The sequence below is a fragment of the Octodon degus genome, unplaced genomic scaffold (genome assembly GCF_000260255.1).
Source record: "Octodon degus isolate 3935 unplaced genomic scaffold, OctDeg1.0 scaffold00148, whole genome shotgun sequence".
In the NCBI taxonomy this organism is placed as follows: domain Eukaryota; kingdom Metazoa; phylum Chordata; class Mammalia; order Rodentia; family Octodontidae; genus Octodon; species Octodon degus.
The window spans coordinates 3,966,463-3,985,697 of record NW_004524724.1 but is presented as its reverse complement, the minus strand read 5'-3'; the positions used below and the strand labels follow the sequence as shown (position 1 = coordinate 3,985,697).

Genomic DNA, 19,235 nt, shown 5'->3' with positions numbered 1-19,235 from the left:
TTTTTATACTTTTCTGCTGGATGGTTAAGACCAAGATAAAGCAAGACCTATATAACAAGAAATGTAACTTTTGTATCTGATAAAGTCAGTCAAGTTCCCTCAGGATTTATTCTGTAACCCTGTACCACGCTTCGTAGATCCTTTGTCTGTGAATCTTCTACCGAAACCAGAATAAGGACCAGAGCATCTGCTTTATGCCATTAACTCCCTGTACCACTTTTGCCTATAAAAGACTGTGTCTCTTCTATAGAAATAATATATGTAAAGTGAAGTTTTCAGCTTAATGTTTTTCTTCTTTATTTTTCTAAAAGCTACTTTAAGCCTTTATTTTTGGCTTATTCATTTTCTAAATTACTCATCCTTCCATCCTCCATTTCAATGTACTGTGAGATTTTTGGACTTTTTTCTTAAACATCTGTTGAAGACAAAAAAAATCATATATAGTCACCTATCCATTCTCCTGTATTCATTTACATAATGTCCTGTTCTTACTATCCTTGCCTCCTGTATCTTGTATGTATTGCAGCTAAGCACATTTCCTGACCTCTTGTTAATGCTGTTTTATTCACTGATGATTTTTTTTTAAATTTTTTTTTATTTATTAGAGAGAGAGAGAGAGAGAGAGAGAGAGAGAGAGAGAGAGAGAGAGAGAGAGAGAGGTGTTTGGCCAGCTCAGCCCACCAGGGGGCGGGCTGGCTGGCATGTGGTGCTGGGGGATTGAACCGTGGTCCCTGTGCTTCGCTGAACTTGTTCTAAGTAGGTGCTTTAGACCACTGAGCCATCTCTCCAGCCCCTCAGTGATGATTTTGCACCTGGCTTTAGCCTGTATCACATGTTGTGCCATTATCCTGAGTTACATGTGTATTCTTCTGAAAGAATTATCCAGCAACCACTCATTTTCTTAACTATTTCAAATATAGTGAGTGCTGCCCCAAATTCTATTTGAGTCAGTAACTCCTATTTCTTTATTTAGAATTTTACCATAACTTGTAATTGTTCTACTTTTACTATCTTAGTTCAAATGTCCCTCTACTTTTGAATTCCAGAGCTGCATGCTTCTTTCTTATTCTTTTGTAGAGTTATTTCTACTTCATTTGTTCTTCTATATCCATAGAGCACTCTACTCTCTTCGCCTATTCCTCATCTCCTTAGTAGTCATCCCCTCTTTATCTACTTACATATCCAGAAGTTGAATTCATCCTCAGGAATATCCTCAATGCTTTCTGTACATTGTTCCTATTTGAAAAATTCAAGGGTAGATCAATCTTTTTTTATTTTTATTTTTTTTCAGAATGGCTTTTGCACTGAAATAGCCAAATTCTTCCTAATTCACCAAGTGGAGTAAAAATAACTGAACACTTAATAGGAGAAGTGATCTTTTATTGAGGAGTTTGAATAAAGAAAGTGGTTCTGATCTTTCAGGGTATAGTTTTACTGCCGAGGTCTCAAAGTAACATACGTTCTCATCTAGAAATTCTCCTTGGAACAAATATATTGTAATAGCTCCGAGAAAGCTACAGTATGGCTGTATAATTTCTGTAAATTTCTGAGTGGAATGAGTGTAGTAAACTCAATTTGACATTCTCAGTTCCTGAGCAGTCTATCAGGAAAACTTACATTTCCTTTGATCTCTATACTATAAATTTATAGCATAAAGAATTATGAGTGTAGCTCTTTAGATCAGAACTGTTGAGGCTTACATGATGTTTTCTAAAGTATTTTATATTACTGCAAGAGACAAATATTGGCTAAACATCAGAACCAGAACTTTTTATTATCTCGCCATATTATGTCAACCAGCACACAATTATCTTTGACTCATTGTGCACTAATTGTAAAGCAAACTTAACATATAAGCTGGCATGTTTACCCTAGGTCTCATGCTGTCTGTTAGTTAATACTTTTAAGAATATCCTCCTTATTTTCATTACTATGCCTATAGTCTTGTGTCTTACTTATTTTCCTTGTACTTACTTCTATTTACAGCTATGTACAACATTTTAAAGAAAACGCAACAGTAAGTGCCACTGTCAGTTGGCAGTTGTGGGTGTGTGTTGAGGTCTCCCTGAAAGACAGTCATCCTGCGGGGTCCCCCAGATATGAGCAGGAGCTAGGCAGATGCATGTGGAGGAAGGTGGGGCCAGGGACATTTAAAACACATGTGAGCAAAGTCACAGAAGTAATAAACCTCCTACTTTAATTCTTTTGGGGGCATTACCCACAAGACAGGGAGCAGCAAGGAGAGAATCTGGAATGATAGTCCTGTTTAGGAGGACAATTATATGCTTTGTTAGGGACCTTAGATCTAAAGTGTTACGTACCACTGGTACTTTTAAGGGTTTTCATTATAGGATAACTGTAATAAGTTCATTTACTGAATAACCATTGTAGAAAGTAGAAAGTAGAAAGATGGTTGATTTGAAGCGAAAAAGCATGAAAAGCATGTGCTGAGGTAGAAGATGAATAGATAAAGAACAGATAGGAGATTTAGTAAATGAAAATCAATAATATCAGTGAGCAATGGTATTTTGATGCTGAGGGAGAACAGAGTCATGAAAAATGTCCAATTGTACAGGCTGTCAGCTGGGCCCACGTGGTCCTGGGTACACAAGTGCTGTGGTTTCATGAAGGAGCTGGTCTCTGGGGGAGACAAGCTTAACTTGGGAACTGCTGAGAGGGGTAAAGGGAAACATTTAGCAAGGAGTACAGTAAATAATTTTCAAGTTTAACAAAGAGGTCTAAGCGCATAGAACAAACCATTTAGGAGTAAGTGAACCAACTTGGGAAAAGACCTGTGAAATGAAGGCCAGGGAATTTTCTTTCCTCTGTCTTGGAAGGCAGTGTGGTTAATTTGTGAACTGGGAAGGGGGGCTACTGGAGTACATAAAGAAGGAAAGGTGACAAAAGAGAGACGAGCCCCGGAGGAATAGAAAGTATTAAGGAAAAGATAGTATCAGCAGTAGTATAATGAGGGGTTCCATGCTGACTTTACCTGGGGTAGTTTCAAAAGGATGGTAAGGCATAGGGTAGGAAAAGCAGCTTACAGCAAACCTGAGCATGGCTAGGAAACAAGACAGTGCAAGGAGCTTCCTGGCAGAGTGCTTGCCCAGCACACACGAGGACCTGCGCTCAATCCCAGGACTGAGAGAAGTCACCTGAAAGCTTGGAGGAGAAAAGGCACATGGGGCAGATGGTGCCAGAGGGTGTTGCCGGCTGCTGGCATAGGGAGCTCTGCGTGTCCATGCTCTGTAAGCTGAGGGGAGATAAAAGGAACATACAGAGAAGGGGGTGGTTAGAAGAGGGCCCTCAGAGGATGCAAGGGTGTTTAGGCTAGACCCAGATGGGATTTGTGAGCAGAGAGAAGCTGTGATTAGTCAATGACCCAGGCAAAAGACAGATAAAGGACATGGAACTTAGAGGAATTAATGGAGAGAAAACACATGATGACATTAAACTAGTGTTAAGCTTCTGATGGTCTTTTGAGTAGAAAGTGTTGGGTTATAAGAGAATCTGAGCTCTGCCTGCCAAGGGTTGAGATTATCAGTAATAAAGTTCATCGTGGATAAAGAAGAAAGAAAGAAAAAGAGAGCAGCAACAATTGGTGAGACCAGAGAACAGAATGTGTCACATGGGATAAGTAAACTGGGCTTGTGCTTGTGTCCAGATGTCTTCCCTAAGCCTCATATGGTCGTAGGTGGGGCTTTAACAAAGCTGGCTGCATCTCGAGTGTGTGGCATTGGGATTAAGTGAGTGATGCGAAGATTAAGGGTATGTGATTACCAAATCAGTCTACTGCTTGGTTTGGTACACTTCTGAGTGCATAATGGAAAGCGCCCTCCTGGGTGTGGGTGCTACCCACCCTACAGATATATAGCCTGGATAGAACATGAGGGACAGACAGAGAGCCACTGGTCACTGCTTGTGGGTTACTGCTTGATGCTTGGCTGCCTCCAGCCTTCCAGTGCTGGGAGCTGCTTTTTTCTTTTCTGCGATGCCCCTCTGCCTTGTCACCCTGTGTCGAGTCAGCTGATTGTGGGCTGGAAGCTCTACAAACTGTGCGCCAAAATGAAGCTTTCCTTCTTTAACTTCAGGCTTTGGCTACTTTGTCTCAGCAAGGAGAAGAGTAGCTGAGGCACAAATTGAGGCATTGGACAGAAATTCAAAATTGCAGAAAAGGTTTAAGTTTTGGAGTTTAGGGCTCCTAAGTTTGTGCCATTTAATTGGACTCTAGAATCAATCCCCAAAGTAGGGGACTGATGTAGGAAAATGAAGATCATTGAATTTATGACAGTGTAAAGGTTGGGAGAGACTAGTTGGACAATTCTGTGCACATGTATATATAAAATCTCCTGCTGTCACCTTAGAAAGTAGAATAAAAAAGCTTGTGGACAGACAACTTCCCAAATTGGAGGAAGAACTTTTTTTTTTTCCCCTCTCGTACCAGGGACCAAACTCAGGACCTTGCACTTGCCAGGCAGGTGCTTGTGCCTCTAAGCTATATCCCCAGCTTGAGGGAGAGTAATTGAAGTTGGATAGAATCTGTTAGCAATCTGGAATAATAATGGATTTCATGTTAAGTGCCATCAGAGAAGAATAAGGACTATGCACGTTACCCAGGGAGCATATGAATGAGAGGAGTCTCAGGAACCACTGTCCCCTTCCGCATCCTCCACCTGCAGTGTACATGGAACACGTGGCCTCTGCAGCGGCGGGCTACACCAGGAGCAAGCTGCACCTTGAGCTTTGTGCTTCTCAGGTGGGCTGTGCGAAGGCAGCTGCAGAAGGAATGCTGTGGTGGGGATGCTTGTGACAGTGGACCAAGGATTTTTCAAACTTGGGCAGAAAATTATGAGGAAGTAAGAATACAGCACAGAACACAGGAGAGAGAGTTTAGGGAGGGGAAAGTTCTGACCAGCAGAGCTTACCCTTCATTTGGCAGGTAAGACTTCTGTAGAGAAGCTTGCATGTGAACTATTCACCTCAGAGGATCCTGAGTTCATTTGATGCTGTCCTGGTGCCAGAACTGGATGCAGGTCCTAAGAAGAGTCTGGCCAGGCCTAGAGTCATGCAGAGGACTGCAGTGGGCTTGAAGAGAGGCCGTGGTGGTCATATCTCAAGATGTTTAGGGCCACAACTGAGGAGGCTGTGTAGGGCAAGGGTTCTGCCAGAAGCTGGTGCAGTCATGGCGAAGGATCAGTGTCTTGGAGGATGGAGACTGTGTTTGGCAGCTGCCTTCCTGCAAAGAGGATAAAGAGCCCTTAATAAATGCAGTCAAAGCCAACAATCTGCACTTTCCTAGCTACCTTTTTTTTTTTTTATTTTTCAACAAATAATACACCACATATATTCTTCTTAGTGGTTAATTGCTGTACAAGATGCGGACTTGTGATCCTATTTACAAACACCATTAGAACAAATCATTCTATTCATTAACAGAATGTAACTATATATCTATCCCAACCACTTGGAATACACAGATACAAAATGGACATTCATCGGTGTACCCCATTTTTCCTAAGTTCCGTTACTGAATATTATAGCTGTGTAAACTCAGCAAAATATTCTAAAAGAGTCCAGTAGCCCATATTAGCATTGGGTCTTCTGTTTAACTGGCAATGTCAGAAATTATTGACCTGAGTCCCCCACAGCTCAACTTAACAGCATGGCTTTATTTCTTATAATTTCGTCTTCATACTTTTCTGCTGGATGGTTAAGACCAAGGAAAAGCAGGACCTATGCAACACGAGTTGTCTAGCTACCTTTTTTTAATCTTAATTTTTCTGTGTTGTTACTAGACTTTTTCTTATAACTTTTCTTCTCCAAAACTAATTTGCTTTTGTTTTTTTCCTCTACTTTCTCTGATCTGAAAATTTCCTGAATTAATTTCTTGCTTCTGTTGTATTTGTGTGTACTCCTTTACTGAATTTTCTCTGTAACTTACTGTTGAGATCTTCATTGTAAGTTCTTTCTATTCTGCCGCCTATTCAAGGTATAAATAACAGTTTATTTCATATTCATATTCTCATTAGTTTTCCTGAGTTTATATTTTTACATAGGCCTTCTCTTTTACATCATTTTCTAAGCCTAAACCCCATATAGTTTGACCTTTGCCTCTGATATTATACTGAAATAGTTTCCTTCATGGTTATTATTTGTTAAATCTTTTATACATATTTATCTTTATGCTCCTTGTTCTTTTTGTATGTGGTATCTGCCACTAATCTCCTTTTACAGCTTCTTTAATGCTATCTCTTAGTTTTTTTATTCTAGCTGTTGACTGCTCTTTTGTCTCTTTAATCTCTTTTATTTTCCAAGTCCTCACTTTTGGGATATACATTTTCTTATACCCTGTCATGCCTGTGACTTTTTTTTTTTAAATTTAGTACAGGGTCTACAGGGTGTACAGGGTCTCACTCTGTAGATCAGACTCGTAGTGATCTGCCTGTGTTCAGCCTCCCAAGCACTGAGATTACAGTCACGTGCTACCACGCTCAGGCTCAATCTCCATCTCAGCACACCTCAGGGACAGGGCCAGCACAGCAGGCTGGAGGGTCGAATCCCAGACGCTGCACTCTGCAAAAGCAGGTGCCTTAGTCCCTAAGCCCTCTGGCTGGCCCTTCATGCCTGTGACTTTGACCAAACAGTCTAGTCCTTAGTGTAGTACCAGGTATGTTGTATGAACTCCACATCATCTGTATTGAAAGAAAGAGTAAAGGACAGTGTTAAGCTATCGCTGCTAAACAGTGACTTACCAAGTTGCATCTCTTTCTTGACACACTGATTTCTCCATCTGCTTAGTATTTGCATAAAAATATTCTTCAGATACTTCACAAATTTAATTCCCAATGTGAATTTATTATTTTCCCTCCAAGAATACTTCTATGTCTGTTAATAATTTATGTCATTTCTAAGGCTAAAAATTTAAAAGTTGCTTTTTGATTCTTGGGGCTTTTTTGGCTTATGTATCTCTACATCTAATATGTGTGGGAATTTGCTAAACATTACTAAGAAGAAAAAGCCATTTCTACTACCAAGATTTATAGTTCAATAAATCTAATGAGCTTTATAATCAAGACAGCCAAGTTCAGTTTCCAGCTCAGAAAATATCAAATGAGGTTAATTTGTATGAGTTTCTATAAACTCTAGTTTTCTCAGGCTCAAAATAAGAGATTGGATTATATGGGCTCTGCAGATGGTTTATCTCTAATGTTCTGTTCGTTTACTTCTGTGTGTTGGGCACGTGCTGCGTAGAGCACAGCGTGAATATTGTGCAGTATGACTTTCAGTATTTTGTCCTGTGTACCTCCTTCTCTGTTTCCTCCTGCATTACTGTTGGTCAGTCTTTTTCTAGACTAATTGATTGTATGTAGTACTGTTGAATTAATTTTCTTAGAATTTGAAAATTACATTTGTTTCGACACTTTTCATTATTCTTACTGAAAACTAAGTACTATTGAAACATCCAAACTAGGTATTTACTGTCTCCATGAACTAATTCTGAGCTAATTTTCTAGCATTTTGCTATATTGTTTGTTGTTTCTAGCATTTTATCATCATTATACATGTTGAAATGTATCTGTTTATTCAAGGATGTCATCCATCTTTCATACTATAATCTCTAGCATATTAAACACACTTGGTTTAAATTTCTTACTTTTTATGTATTTAATTCAAGGTCTACAGGGTCTCACTATGTAGATTGGACTTGTAGTGATTCTCCTGTTTTCAGTCTCCCAAGCACTGGGATTACAGGCATATGCCACCACGCCCAGTCTCAATCACCCTCCCAGCGTGCCCCGGGGTAGGACTGGCACAGCACACTGGGGAAGGAACCCCAGCCGTTGCACTTTGCCTAAGCAGGTATTTTAGTCCACTGGGCTATCTGGCCAGCCCTGGTTTAAATTTTTTGAAAGCTCCTACATCAGTAACATCTCTAATTAATTGCTTTGCCACTTAACAGAAGCCTTAATTTTTTGATGTTTCTAATAATGTTGTATCGCTTATTGGATATCATGTCATCTATAGTGTCTGAAGCAGTGGAATTTGGGTTTGAAAATAAGCACACCTTTAGGTGAGACTCTGTGTGTGTGTGTGTGTCTGCTTGTCTGTCTTGTCTGTATGCATGTATGTAAGTCTGAGAGCATTACGCGTCTTCTGGTTGAGTGTTGGTGGGGGGTGGTATTATTAGTGGCTGCTAAATACTCCAGGTGGTGGTACATTTGAGGGATTTTCACTATACTTATTATACTATCCATGTAAAGATTTAAAAGAAAAATTGGTGAAATTTTTCAAAGTTGATTATTGAAATCATTGCACATAACATTCATATTATTTGAGTATGAGGACCATACTTCATTGCATAAGTTCATATAATAATTCATATTTCCTTATACTTATATTTAAAATATTTATTATGGAATCTTTGAAGATCTGGAGAAGAATAATGCAGGGCCAATACCTTGGTGGAATAAATTATATTTTTTATGAAAACAAAACATTACTCTTTAATAGTCATTTAAACTAGAAACTCAGTTATAGATTATGAATTTTATAGTAAGAAGGTAGCGGTTGCATTACCTCTCATGATTTTTAAACTTTGTATTTTAAAAACCTATTAATTTACTGCAAGTTACTTATGCTGGCTAAATAATCCTAATTTTTTTTGTTACTTTTGAAATAAAAATGAAATAACCACAAAAATCATCAATAGTTGAGTACACAATATGTACTCAGTGTTTACACCTTACGTATTGTTATGTGTGCATATTTAATGATGCAGCATATCTTGATTGTTCATTATTGAATTTATCAGTACTTGTCTTGAAGTAGTACATCTAATCTTGCAATTTCATTTAATGATTTTCTAAAAAATATCTATATTTTTATAACACTTTTAATGAAGTGCACTTGTTTGTGATAATATCTTTTTTATGTTAACAATTTCTCTTAGTAATGTTTACAACATCATTTTCATATTTTACTATTTTTAACTTGGATGACTATATATTATTTTTGAATAGCTTAGTTTATTTTTAACTGACACAGTCTATTATTATTATTATTTTATGTATTTGGCACAGGGTCTCATTATGCAGCTGAGACTCAATAGTGATCCTGTTTTCAGCCCCCAGTGCTGGGATTAGAGGTGTGTGCCACCACATCCTGTCTCAGTGTCTGGCTCAGTGTGCCTGGGGGCGGGGCTGGCCCTGCATGTGGTGTTAGAGCTTGAACCCCAGTCCTTGCACTTGCCTATGCAGGTGCTTAGTTCGCTGAACTATCTCACCATCCCCCACAGTCTTTATTTTTATCACAGTAGAAATGATTTGTAGAGAAATGCTGTCATTCCTGAGGATAAATTAATCTGTCTTCCTCCAAAATAATATTTACCATGTGTGAACAAAGCTTATTTACTTATTTATTACGCTTTCCATGGTATTTTGAATTTGAGTCATATAACTAAATTATTATACACATATGTAACATGTCACATTAATTGCTCCATGTCTGATTTTTACATGTTTCTAGTATATTTTATATTGTATTTATTGCTTTGATTATACAGTTAACTGCCAGAATACCTCTAGGCATTGAAAACACTAATTTAACAAAATGTAATGTTTCTGCTGTTAATTATGGATTTAGGGAAGGCACTTCCTGCCACAAATATGAGACTGGGCTTCTGGCTTTATTTCTGCCAAGCCCACACTCCCACTCCTCCCATAGGACTAGGGATTAAACCCAGATCCTTTGCACTGCGCTACCTTGATAACCCATTATTTAGTTTTTAGTTTGGGCCAAGGTCTTACTGAATCACTAAATAGACTAAACTGGGCTCAAACTTAAGATCTTCTTTCCCCAACTTTCCAGAGTGCTGGGTTATAGGCATGTGCCTGCATGCCCATCTTACCAATTTATTTTTTAGTAAACTTATTCAATTTACTTATAGATAGCATTGTTTCAATTGAAACATGAAATGTCTTTGTCTTTTTAAATATATATCAGGCTCTGAGTTTTAATCTATCATAAGTTTTTGATTTATGAATATTACTTCCAAACATTCCATCATGGTAGTCATTTTAATTTAATTTTTTTACTATTTCTAATATTTTCTATTATATCTGTAGATACTCTGTATTGAGCCTACTTTGATCTAGAATTGTGTCATTAAGATGGTGGATGGTGGATGGTGGATGCATGGATAAAATAGGTTATAGAAAAGAATGCCACCAAATCTATTCTTCTCTGGATTCTTGCATTAAGCCATGCACTTTCATGGAAAATGGGGACCTAAAGTAAGTTGCAAAGTGATTAAATAAATAGGAGCATCATTAGATGCTTGAAAAAATTTTAAATCTTTTAAGAGCAACCATACAGGAAAGACAATTGAAAACTGACAGCTTCTCCATATGATTATAATATTATTCTGCCTTAAAAAGAAGTAAAAGGAGGGCCGGCCAGATAGCTCAACAGATTAAAGCACCTGCTTAGGCAGAGGCAGGGACCGGGGTTCAATCCTCCGGGGTGGGCTGAGATGGCGATTGAGACTGGGCATGGTGGCGTGCGCCTGTAATCCCAGGGCTTGGGAGGTTGAAAACAGGAGGATCACTATGAATCCGAGCTGTGTAGCGAGACCCTGTACTAAATACGTTAAAAAAAATAACTAAAAGGAAATACTAAAGTGTGTTATTAGTCTTTTTGTTTTATTCTTTTGTTATAAGTCATACGATGTTAAATTCAAAGGCCTTTTATGTTGTTCTACTGTCGAGGCCTATTGTAAGCTAGCTCTCATCTCAGAGTCTGTGTGTCTGTGTATGCTATTAAGGCTATTTATTAAGGTAGTGGCTATGGTTAGGATATTACCAGTCAGTACCAAGTAGTGGAGGCCTAGTAAGCAGTGGCCTCTTCAGAACCTTGTGGTTTAGAATAGAGGCCACTGACGCGCAGTAATAGTGTATCAGACCTGCTGAATGTCACATTGAAGATCTGAACTATTTTAAACATGATTGTCTAAGAATAAACAATTTATTAAAAATGGAATATGGATTTTAAATCACTTTTTGTGCTGACTTTAGTTTCTTGGTGCAGTTTACGTATACATAATGATCACAGTCATCATAGGGAATTTGTACCTGCAAGTGGTATTTCTTGCTTTCTTTATTCTTTCCCGTTCCCCACGCCTTTCTTCAGTTTATCTTCCCCTTCTTATTTACAAAGCTTCGTTTCTGTTATGCCCTTTCTCTTTTTTTTTCATTTTTTCCTTTTCCCTTTTATCCTCTCTGCCCGGTATCCTTTTCCTTTTACACAATTATTTCATATTTCTCAATGTCTGTTATACATTTTGGTTCTTACTTACATTTTCCCAAAGGTCCATCAGCTGATGAATGAATGAAAAAGATGTGGGTTTTTATACAATGGCATACCACTGAGCCATAAAGAAGGGTAAATATGAGACATTTATAGCTAAATGGATGAACCTCGGGACCATATTCTTAAGTGAAATACATTGGATGCATATGTGTAAATATCATATTGTCTCTCAGGTGTGAGACATTAAATCATTTATAAAAAGAAAATTGAATTGTTTACTTAAAAATATTTAGAGTTATATAAAGTTTTCCTGACCTTTTATGTGACTTAATATTTAGCAGTCAGATAAAGCTTATAGCCGCCCACTTTTAGAATGCCTCCTGTTTTGTATACAAAAAGTAAAGTGGGTAGGATTACAAGGAAATTGCTTACATTGGAAGTGAGACTCCAAGTTGTGAGTTCTAGGAAGGCGCTAACATATGTCAGAGTTCCAAGTAGGTTTCTGTTATTTCCTACTTCTCTGTTGCTGCTATTTGAAGTTATTCTTATCTTAAAGTCAATATACACTTAAAATATAGGTGAAATATCTCAATTCTGTGTCTCAGTGATTGAAGAACCTATTGTGGATCTAGATAATTTATGCAGGACTGCTTTAAATTTTCTCATCAGTAACTCCAAGACTTACAGAAAAATTTCATATTAAGATCAATGTCTTAGGGCCGGGGAGATGGCTCAGTGGAATAAGCGCTTCCCTGGCAAGTGCAAGGGCCTAAGTTCAATCCCTGGTTCCGGGAGAAAAAAAAAAAGATCAATGTCTTTTATTGGTATTCTTCAAAAAATATAATTTCAGAATTTAAGAAATAGATTGATATGTAGGTATCCCTTTGATTATTGTGAACAGATACAGAAATATTGCACTAAAACATGTCATAAATTTTTAGCATATTTATTTCTAAAGAAAAGTATTCTAAAAGAGCTTATTGGAAAAAATAGAATTATGATTTTTATAGTGAGGTTTACTTGTGCATTTCTTCCTTTGGTCTGTAATTAAATATTTTATATCAATATACATTTACTCTGTAATTTTGACAGGTTCTGGAGACACTTACATAAAAATGCTTAATTTACCTTACAATATCAATTTCATTCTGTTACCTAGACTTACTTACAAATTATTTGACCTATATATTTACCCTATTCTTTTAAAATACAAAATAGTCAGAAGATATGATGTAGCATAAATGCAGTACTCACTTCGTAAAGTTATCTGACCTATTATCTGTTGCTCTAGAGTTTTATACCATATCATTCATGTCTTTTGGGAAATTGTATCATTTTCTTTCTTATTTCTGTTTTTCTTTAATTGCTTATACTTTTTCATTTTAAAAAATAAGATTAAAGGAATTCACATGTGAAGTGAAAGTCCTTGAGATTAATGTTTGCTTTACTCACTATAATTAAACATTTCCATTTGTTGTTATAAATGGGTGGGGGGCGGCAAGATAGCTCAGCGGACCAGAGCGCTTGCTTAGGCAAGCACAGGGACCATGGTTTGAACCCCAGCACCACATGCTGTACCAACCCCACCCCCAGGGTGGGCTGAGCCAGCCAGAGTCCTGGTGTAGTGGCGCATGCCTGTAATCCCAGCGCTGGGGAGGCTGAAAGCAAGAGGATTGCCATGAGTCTGAGCTGCGTGGTGAAACCCTGTAACAACCAAATACATAACAAAAGAAAGAAAAAAAAAACAAAACTAGGTGTGGAGGTCATGACACAAATTATATTTTTGAGTATAATTATTACTTGAACTGTGTATCCAATGTTAGTGCTTTTAGAGTTGTTCTACGAATTGTGAGATTAGTGTCAGAAAACATTTATTGGTCACTTAGATGCAAAAGCGTTGTGTTGAGGTTCAGGGATACAAAAATCAATAATGATAGGTCACTTAAATTTAAAATTGTTCTTTCAACAAGGATTAAAATTTAGTATTAGTTTTGTTTATTCTTGAAGAGAGTGTATTGTTTCATAATTATTTTAATTAATTAATGCTGATTCTGCATTGGCTGCTGTTGGTCATGCACTGAAATAGATGGGCCAATCAGCCAGTTTTCTGCAGAACAGTTTCTCTCTCAGAGCTGGGTTTAAATATCACTGTACCCTTTACCTTGGCCCAGTTTTCCTATAAGCTCATTTGGATGCTTCTCTCAGAATATTCAGGTATACCAGTATAGCATGATTATGTTAAAAGCCTGTTTATAACCTTGTTAATTCTGCTTAATCCTTCAGAGACTTAAGAATGAGTGCTTATATGGTTTTTACTTCAGTCTTTTGAAAATATTAAAGAAAGGCCATTTAATTCTTTTAAAAAAGAATACATAGCGCACATGTTTCATTTAGGGAATTCACTATGGAAAGCAAGCAGTTTGGTGTTCACTGATGATAACAGCAATTCCAGTCTCTTCCCTGAGGAGCTCTGTGAAAGACATAGTTTGGTTCCTTAGAAATTTTTAAGGAATTTAGCGAGAATTTGCTCAGCATATGTCGGGGAACTTCTTTTCTACATACTCAGGAATCTTTAAAAATTACCTTTTCAAAGTCAGTTTGATGCATCATGACCAAAGAGCAGAGGGCACTAAAGGTCAACTGAGCTGCTTTGTGGCTGACGTTTCAGGGACTGTGACGCAGCAGATAGACAGCCGTATCACAGATCCAGACCACCAGAACAGCGGCCTGTCCTTGAGCGGACCACCACCCGCTCCAGATCCACTGAGCGTCCCGACTCAAACCTCATGAGGTCGATGCCTTCATTAATGACGGGAAGATCTGCCCCTCCCTCACCTGCCTTATCGAGGTGAAAGATGAATCAATCGATCGGACTCACTTCCCCTTGCCCCACCAGCACACCGTTTTATTTTCCCAACAATTAAGTGGTCTCTTCTGTCATCTCTGGCTGATCACTAATAACAGTCGATACTAATCTTTTCAGTGTGGACACACTATTTATATTCAGTGGATATAATAGTGTGTGGTGATCATTGTAATTTGTTTATTAATTGTCCTGACTGCATTTGTTTTGTGATTTCTCATTACTCAGGAGTGCTGGGTAAATCCCCTTGTAACTGCTGTATGGTGTTCTCCTACACAATGAGAAATTACTTGTGTCCATTAGACATCACTTCTCTAATCATCATAATGACAATAAATAAAATGGACTTTTTAGTTTTTTCTATCTACATTAATAGACATGTATCAACTAGTGTTTTCTTTAGTAGAATTTCGCAATAGTCAGGGTTTATTACAGTTTCATGAGATATCTTCTAATGAAGGGATTTTTCATATAAGCCTGAGTAAAAAAATCTGGATCAAGGAGGGAAGGTTAATGTTGAAGAGTTTGAGGTCTAGTAGAAAGAAATGTAAACTCTTAGCTCATTTTTAAACTGCAGAGTTCTCCTTTTGCTTTCATATGAATAACATGCTAATTTACATTCATAATTTCATGGATTTATTGTAGGGCTTTGTGTGCATGTATGTGTGTATGTATGCATATTACACAAAATATAAACATCTTTTTCTATTCAAATAATCACTCAAATATCCATATTTTGTCCTGTTTTCCTAACCTTTCAATCAGCAGCTAAACCTCTTTTAAAATTGCACTTACACAGCTATCATATGAGCGAAATGTATCAAAAGTGTTTTACTCACTGTGCTGAAAATGAATGTTGATAACGTATCTTGTAGATCGCACCCTCGCACCGGGTCTGTCCAGACGAGCCCGTCAAGTACGCCCTTGGCAGGACGGAGAGGCCGACAGCTGCCGCAGCTCCCAGCAAAAGGAACACTGGAGAGAAGTAAGTGTTATTTCTCCTCCGTCATATAGGAAGTACACACGGCAGCTAAAATGATTCGTGGTGTTACTACCTTCATGCTAGTTATCTTCTCTCATTATTTTATGCTTTGAGTGCATATCACTGTCCTTAAATTTATGAATGTTATTATATATTTTGTAGCTGACATTTATGATTTATATGCAAACCATATTCTTGCACATTTTTCAAATTTAAATGAATGCATTTTTAAAAGTAAACTTAATAGTCTTAAGTAAACAGTTGGATGATTTGCTTTGCTATAATTAAGCTTATGTAGTTGCTCGTAATTACATAAAGTTTATTAGTAACTAGCTAAATTAATTTTCACACACTGCAAAGGACTGGTTAGCTGATGCACAACAATGGTGATACCTCTCAAAACTGGAGTGCAAGAAAAAGGTAATCATAACTATACAAAGAAAGATGCATGTTGTACTGATACTCTTAGTAATTTTGTTTTTTTTCATAAGAAGCAGTATTTGCTAACATGCACATGAACATACTTCTCCAACACCATAAATTCTCAGATAGAAGACCTCTGTAAGCATGCATAACAGAATATAATATTTTTAACATTATTTAATAAGTGAAGTATATATACAACCAGATAAATATGTTTAAATCACCACTGAGCTTTTCTTTAAGATACAATACATCCTTTGCCTTTGGAAATTTATGTTGTTTTAACCCCTGTGCTTTGGTTCCCTTTTTGTTTTGTTTTTATTTTTGTTTTCCCTAGAAAATGGAGTCAAGGAGATAGAACCTTATGAAGGTCTGTACATGAAGGAGGGTTTGTTTTGTGCTGGTAGCCTTTGCAGGGCTGAGTAAGCAAAAATAAACCCAACTGCAATTGATGTCCCTTCACTAGAGCTTTTATACACAGTTCAATTATTTTGTTTTGGGATTTCTGATAAACACTCAACTTTAGCTTTGAAATAATAGCGAGGAGTTAATTTTTGTTTTTGTTTTGTCAAGAATGCAAAGAATTTACCTTCTTTAAATGACTACAAAATATTTCCCCTTTTAAAAATATTTAATTTGCCTTTTAAGATCTCTAGATTTTGTGTAAGCATTTGAAGATATCAATTGCAGTCTCTGTTTATGTCATTGAGGATGTACACGTAGTCTAGTTGTATTTATTATCATATATTACATTTTGTGTTCATGATGTGTAATTGCTAAATTTGGCTTTCTAGAAAAGAAGTTATTGAATTAATGATTATGGTTTGTGTGTCCTGCATTGTTTTTCATGTAGCAAGACTGCTTATAGTGTATCAAAGTTAAATATGACAGACTTTTATAGTTCTATCATTAAATACTACATCATGACTCAAGGCGGAATAGAGTTGTGATGTGTGGACTGTGACACATTTATCAGAGTAATGAAAATACTCCGCTAGGAAAGTTCTGAAATTGTTGGTTGTTTTATATATTGTTGAATCTCCAGCACAGAAAATGACATCTGGCACATTGTAGGCGCTGAATAAATGTTTCTTAAATGAATGCATGGAATGCTTACTTAAAAACTAAAAAAATTATCTCAGGTAGTGTATCCTGTCGTTCGTCATTTGCGATACTAAATTTTATGTTTGCAGCAAATTTATAAATGCATTGCATTTGAGCAGCAACACTTTCATTGCTTTCTGTAACTTGATATAGGTTGTGTTCTTTAGGTTTTTACTCAATGCTTATTGACTCCTATTTTGTGTACTACTATTTATTATGTACCATAATTTTAAATAAATTGAAATTAATGGTATATTATGCTGCCTGATAAAATTATCTCAGCAGGATTCCTATAGCCTCAAAATTATTTGCACAAGACTGAGAGGATATAATTTTAAATTTTCATAAGAAAACTTCACTAGTATCTGTAATATTTTGGTTTTCTCAAAATTTTTAAAGATTTGAACTTTTTGGCGTGTGAAGTTAGAAGCATAATTTATGTCATAATTGTTTTAAAACTTCAGTTTTAATATTTTATAGCAGTAATCTATTGAGCTATCAGTAGGGTCATTCTGATGTCATACTAATTGCAAGTATGCCCCAAACCCAGCTGTATTTCTAGAGAGTCAGGCTTGATAAAAGTGCTGTGGGCCTTGTGAATGTTCGATTTGCTATTTGGTTTTTCCCTATAGAGTACATTAAAACCATGAGTTTTCTTTAATGTCTCCAATTAAGGTTTTTCCCTTTTTTTTTCTTAATTTTTTATGTATTTGGTGCAGGGTCTCACTATGAAGCTTGGATTCATAGTCATCCTCCTGTTTTCAGCCTCCCCAGCGCTGGGATTGCAGAGGTGCACCACCACACCCAGTCTCAGTGGCTGGCACTATGCTCCCGGTGGTGGGGGTGGCAAGGACTGCTGTACTGGGGATTGATCGAACAACGGTCCCTGTGCTTGCCTAAGCAGGCGCTTAGTCTGCTGAGCTATCTCGCTGGCCTGGTTTTTCTATTTTTTTGCTTTATGTAAGGAAAGGGAGCCAAAACTTCAGTTTTAATTTTAGTATGAAATGAAAGGGTGTTATCTGCTTTGTTTTACTTACTTGCATGAGATGGCTTTTAAAGTATCATAAGTAGTAACGTGAAGATTTCAGCTGATACACAATTGTGTGTTCTTGAGTTTTCCACAATTTTCTTGAGTTTTTAAAAAGATAGTAAGTCTCTGAAGGATTTTCAACTAAGTGATTTTAAAGGTACAGTTACCTCAAATGGGCTATTAGTTTTCAGTCTAACCCTAATTATATTTGAATATTTCCTATAAAGTTCATCAGGATTTGTAGTTTAATGACATTACTCTAAAATCAAAATACATACAGAAATGTATGTTTTCTAACTCTCTTTGGCAACTAAAATGAGCAAGTTGTACTTAAATTTTTATCATTTTGGTTATTTAATATTGTTAACTTAGTTTAAATTCTTATATATTTTAGTTTTGTTACTGGTACTATATTTTGTCCTCCTGTCTTTGCAAAAAATTAGAGACTAGAACAACATAGAAAGTATGATGTATTTGATTACTGTAAAGCATTATCACTATTTTTCCCCAAAATGATATACTGCTATTTTATAAAAGTAAAAATTGATATTATTTTTGTTTCTCTAGGACTAAAGTTATATTATTTTTCTAATAATACACCCAGTTAGTAGCTATTTTCCCTGCTTTACCTAATTTACAACACATTGCACATATTTTGAGGCCACTGTTTCTCTTTATAGACAATTAACATCCTGAAAGGAGGCAGGCTAAGAATGACCAGGAAACGTACTTTGTTTTCCATCACACACCAGAGGCTTTTGAAAGATGATCTGTTGGTCTCCTTATATTCACTCATTCTATCATAATAGATATTTTGTTTTGTTTCATTTTTAAAAAAGAAATACTGCTGCTTGTCTACGTGGTCTTATTTTGTCTTTACTTTCACTCATGCACGTGCAGAAACTTCTGAAGAGACTGTGCATGAGGAGGCGGCAGGGGTGGCGAAACGGGGAGAGGAGGCCAAAGCAGGTGTGTGTGTGTCTACCCCGAAAGCCTAACGCTGTGCGAGCGTGACTTGCAAGTTCACAGCGACTTGTGTTCATGTTCACGATCTACAATCAATGCCATGTTGCCTTTCAGTGCTAATTCTGGGTAATGATGTACTATCTGCCTATTTTAACCTAATTTTACTAGTGAAAACGTACTATCTAAGTTATCTAAACAACTTACCAGATTGATTCACCCAGCTGGGTGAATATTTTCTTAATGTTTAAAACATTTAGAGACTACGATCTGTACACACTTATTATTTCCTAAAATAGGAACAATCAATTTCTTCATTATAGTTCTTCCTTCTGGGTCAGTGTTGCTGTTGTATTTGTCAACAATCACAATCTTCTCCCTTTAGGATCGTCCTCTTAAATGGTTCGCAGACACATCATTTCTAGTGTTTTGTGAACATTTTATATTTACTTATGATTTTTGCCTTTTGAGCTAAAATCATATCAATCTGCTTATCCATCTATTTACATATTTTAAAAATAAAATTTAAATATTTTTCGGGGAGAGGGCTCAGTAGAATAAGC

The 19,235-nt window shown here is 36.8% G+C and overlaps 1 protein-coding gene across 1 annotated transcript in view; it reads left to right on the top strand.

Annotated features, from left to right (window-relative positions):
* The window catches only part of Rims2 (regulating synaptic membrane exocytosis 2), a 535,330-nt gene that overhangs the window by 321,755 nt on the left and 194,340 nt on the right, over positions 1-19,235 (top strand). Inside the window, exons 20-22 of the mRNA XM_023702342.1 lie at positions 13,976-14,155; positions 15,046-15,155; positions 15,913-15,945. Coding sequence (XP_023558110.1) covers positions 13,976-14,155; positions 15,046-15,155; positions 15,913-15,945 — 323 coding nt within the window. The remainder of the gene's footprint in view (positions 1-13,975; positions 14,156-15,045; positions 15,156-15,912; positions 15,946-19,235) is intronic.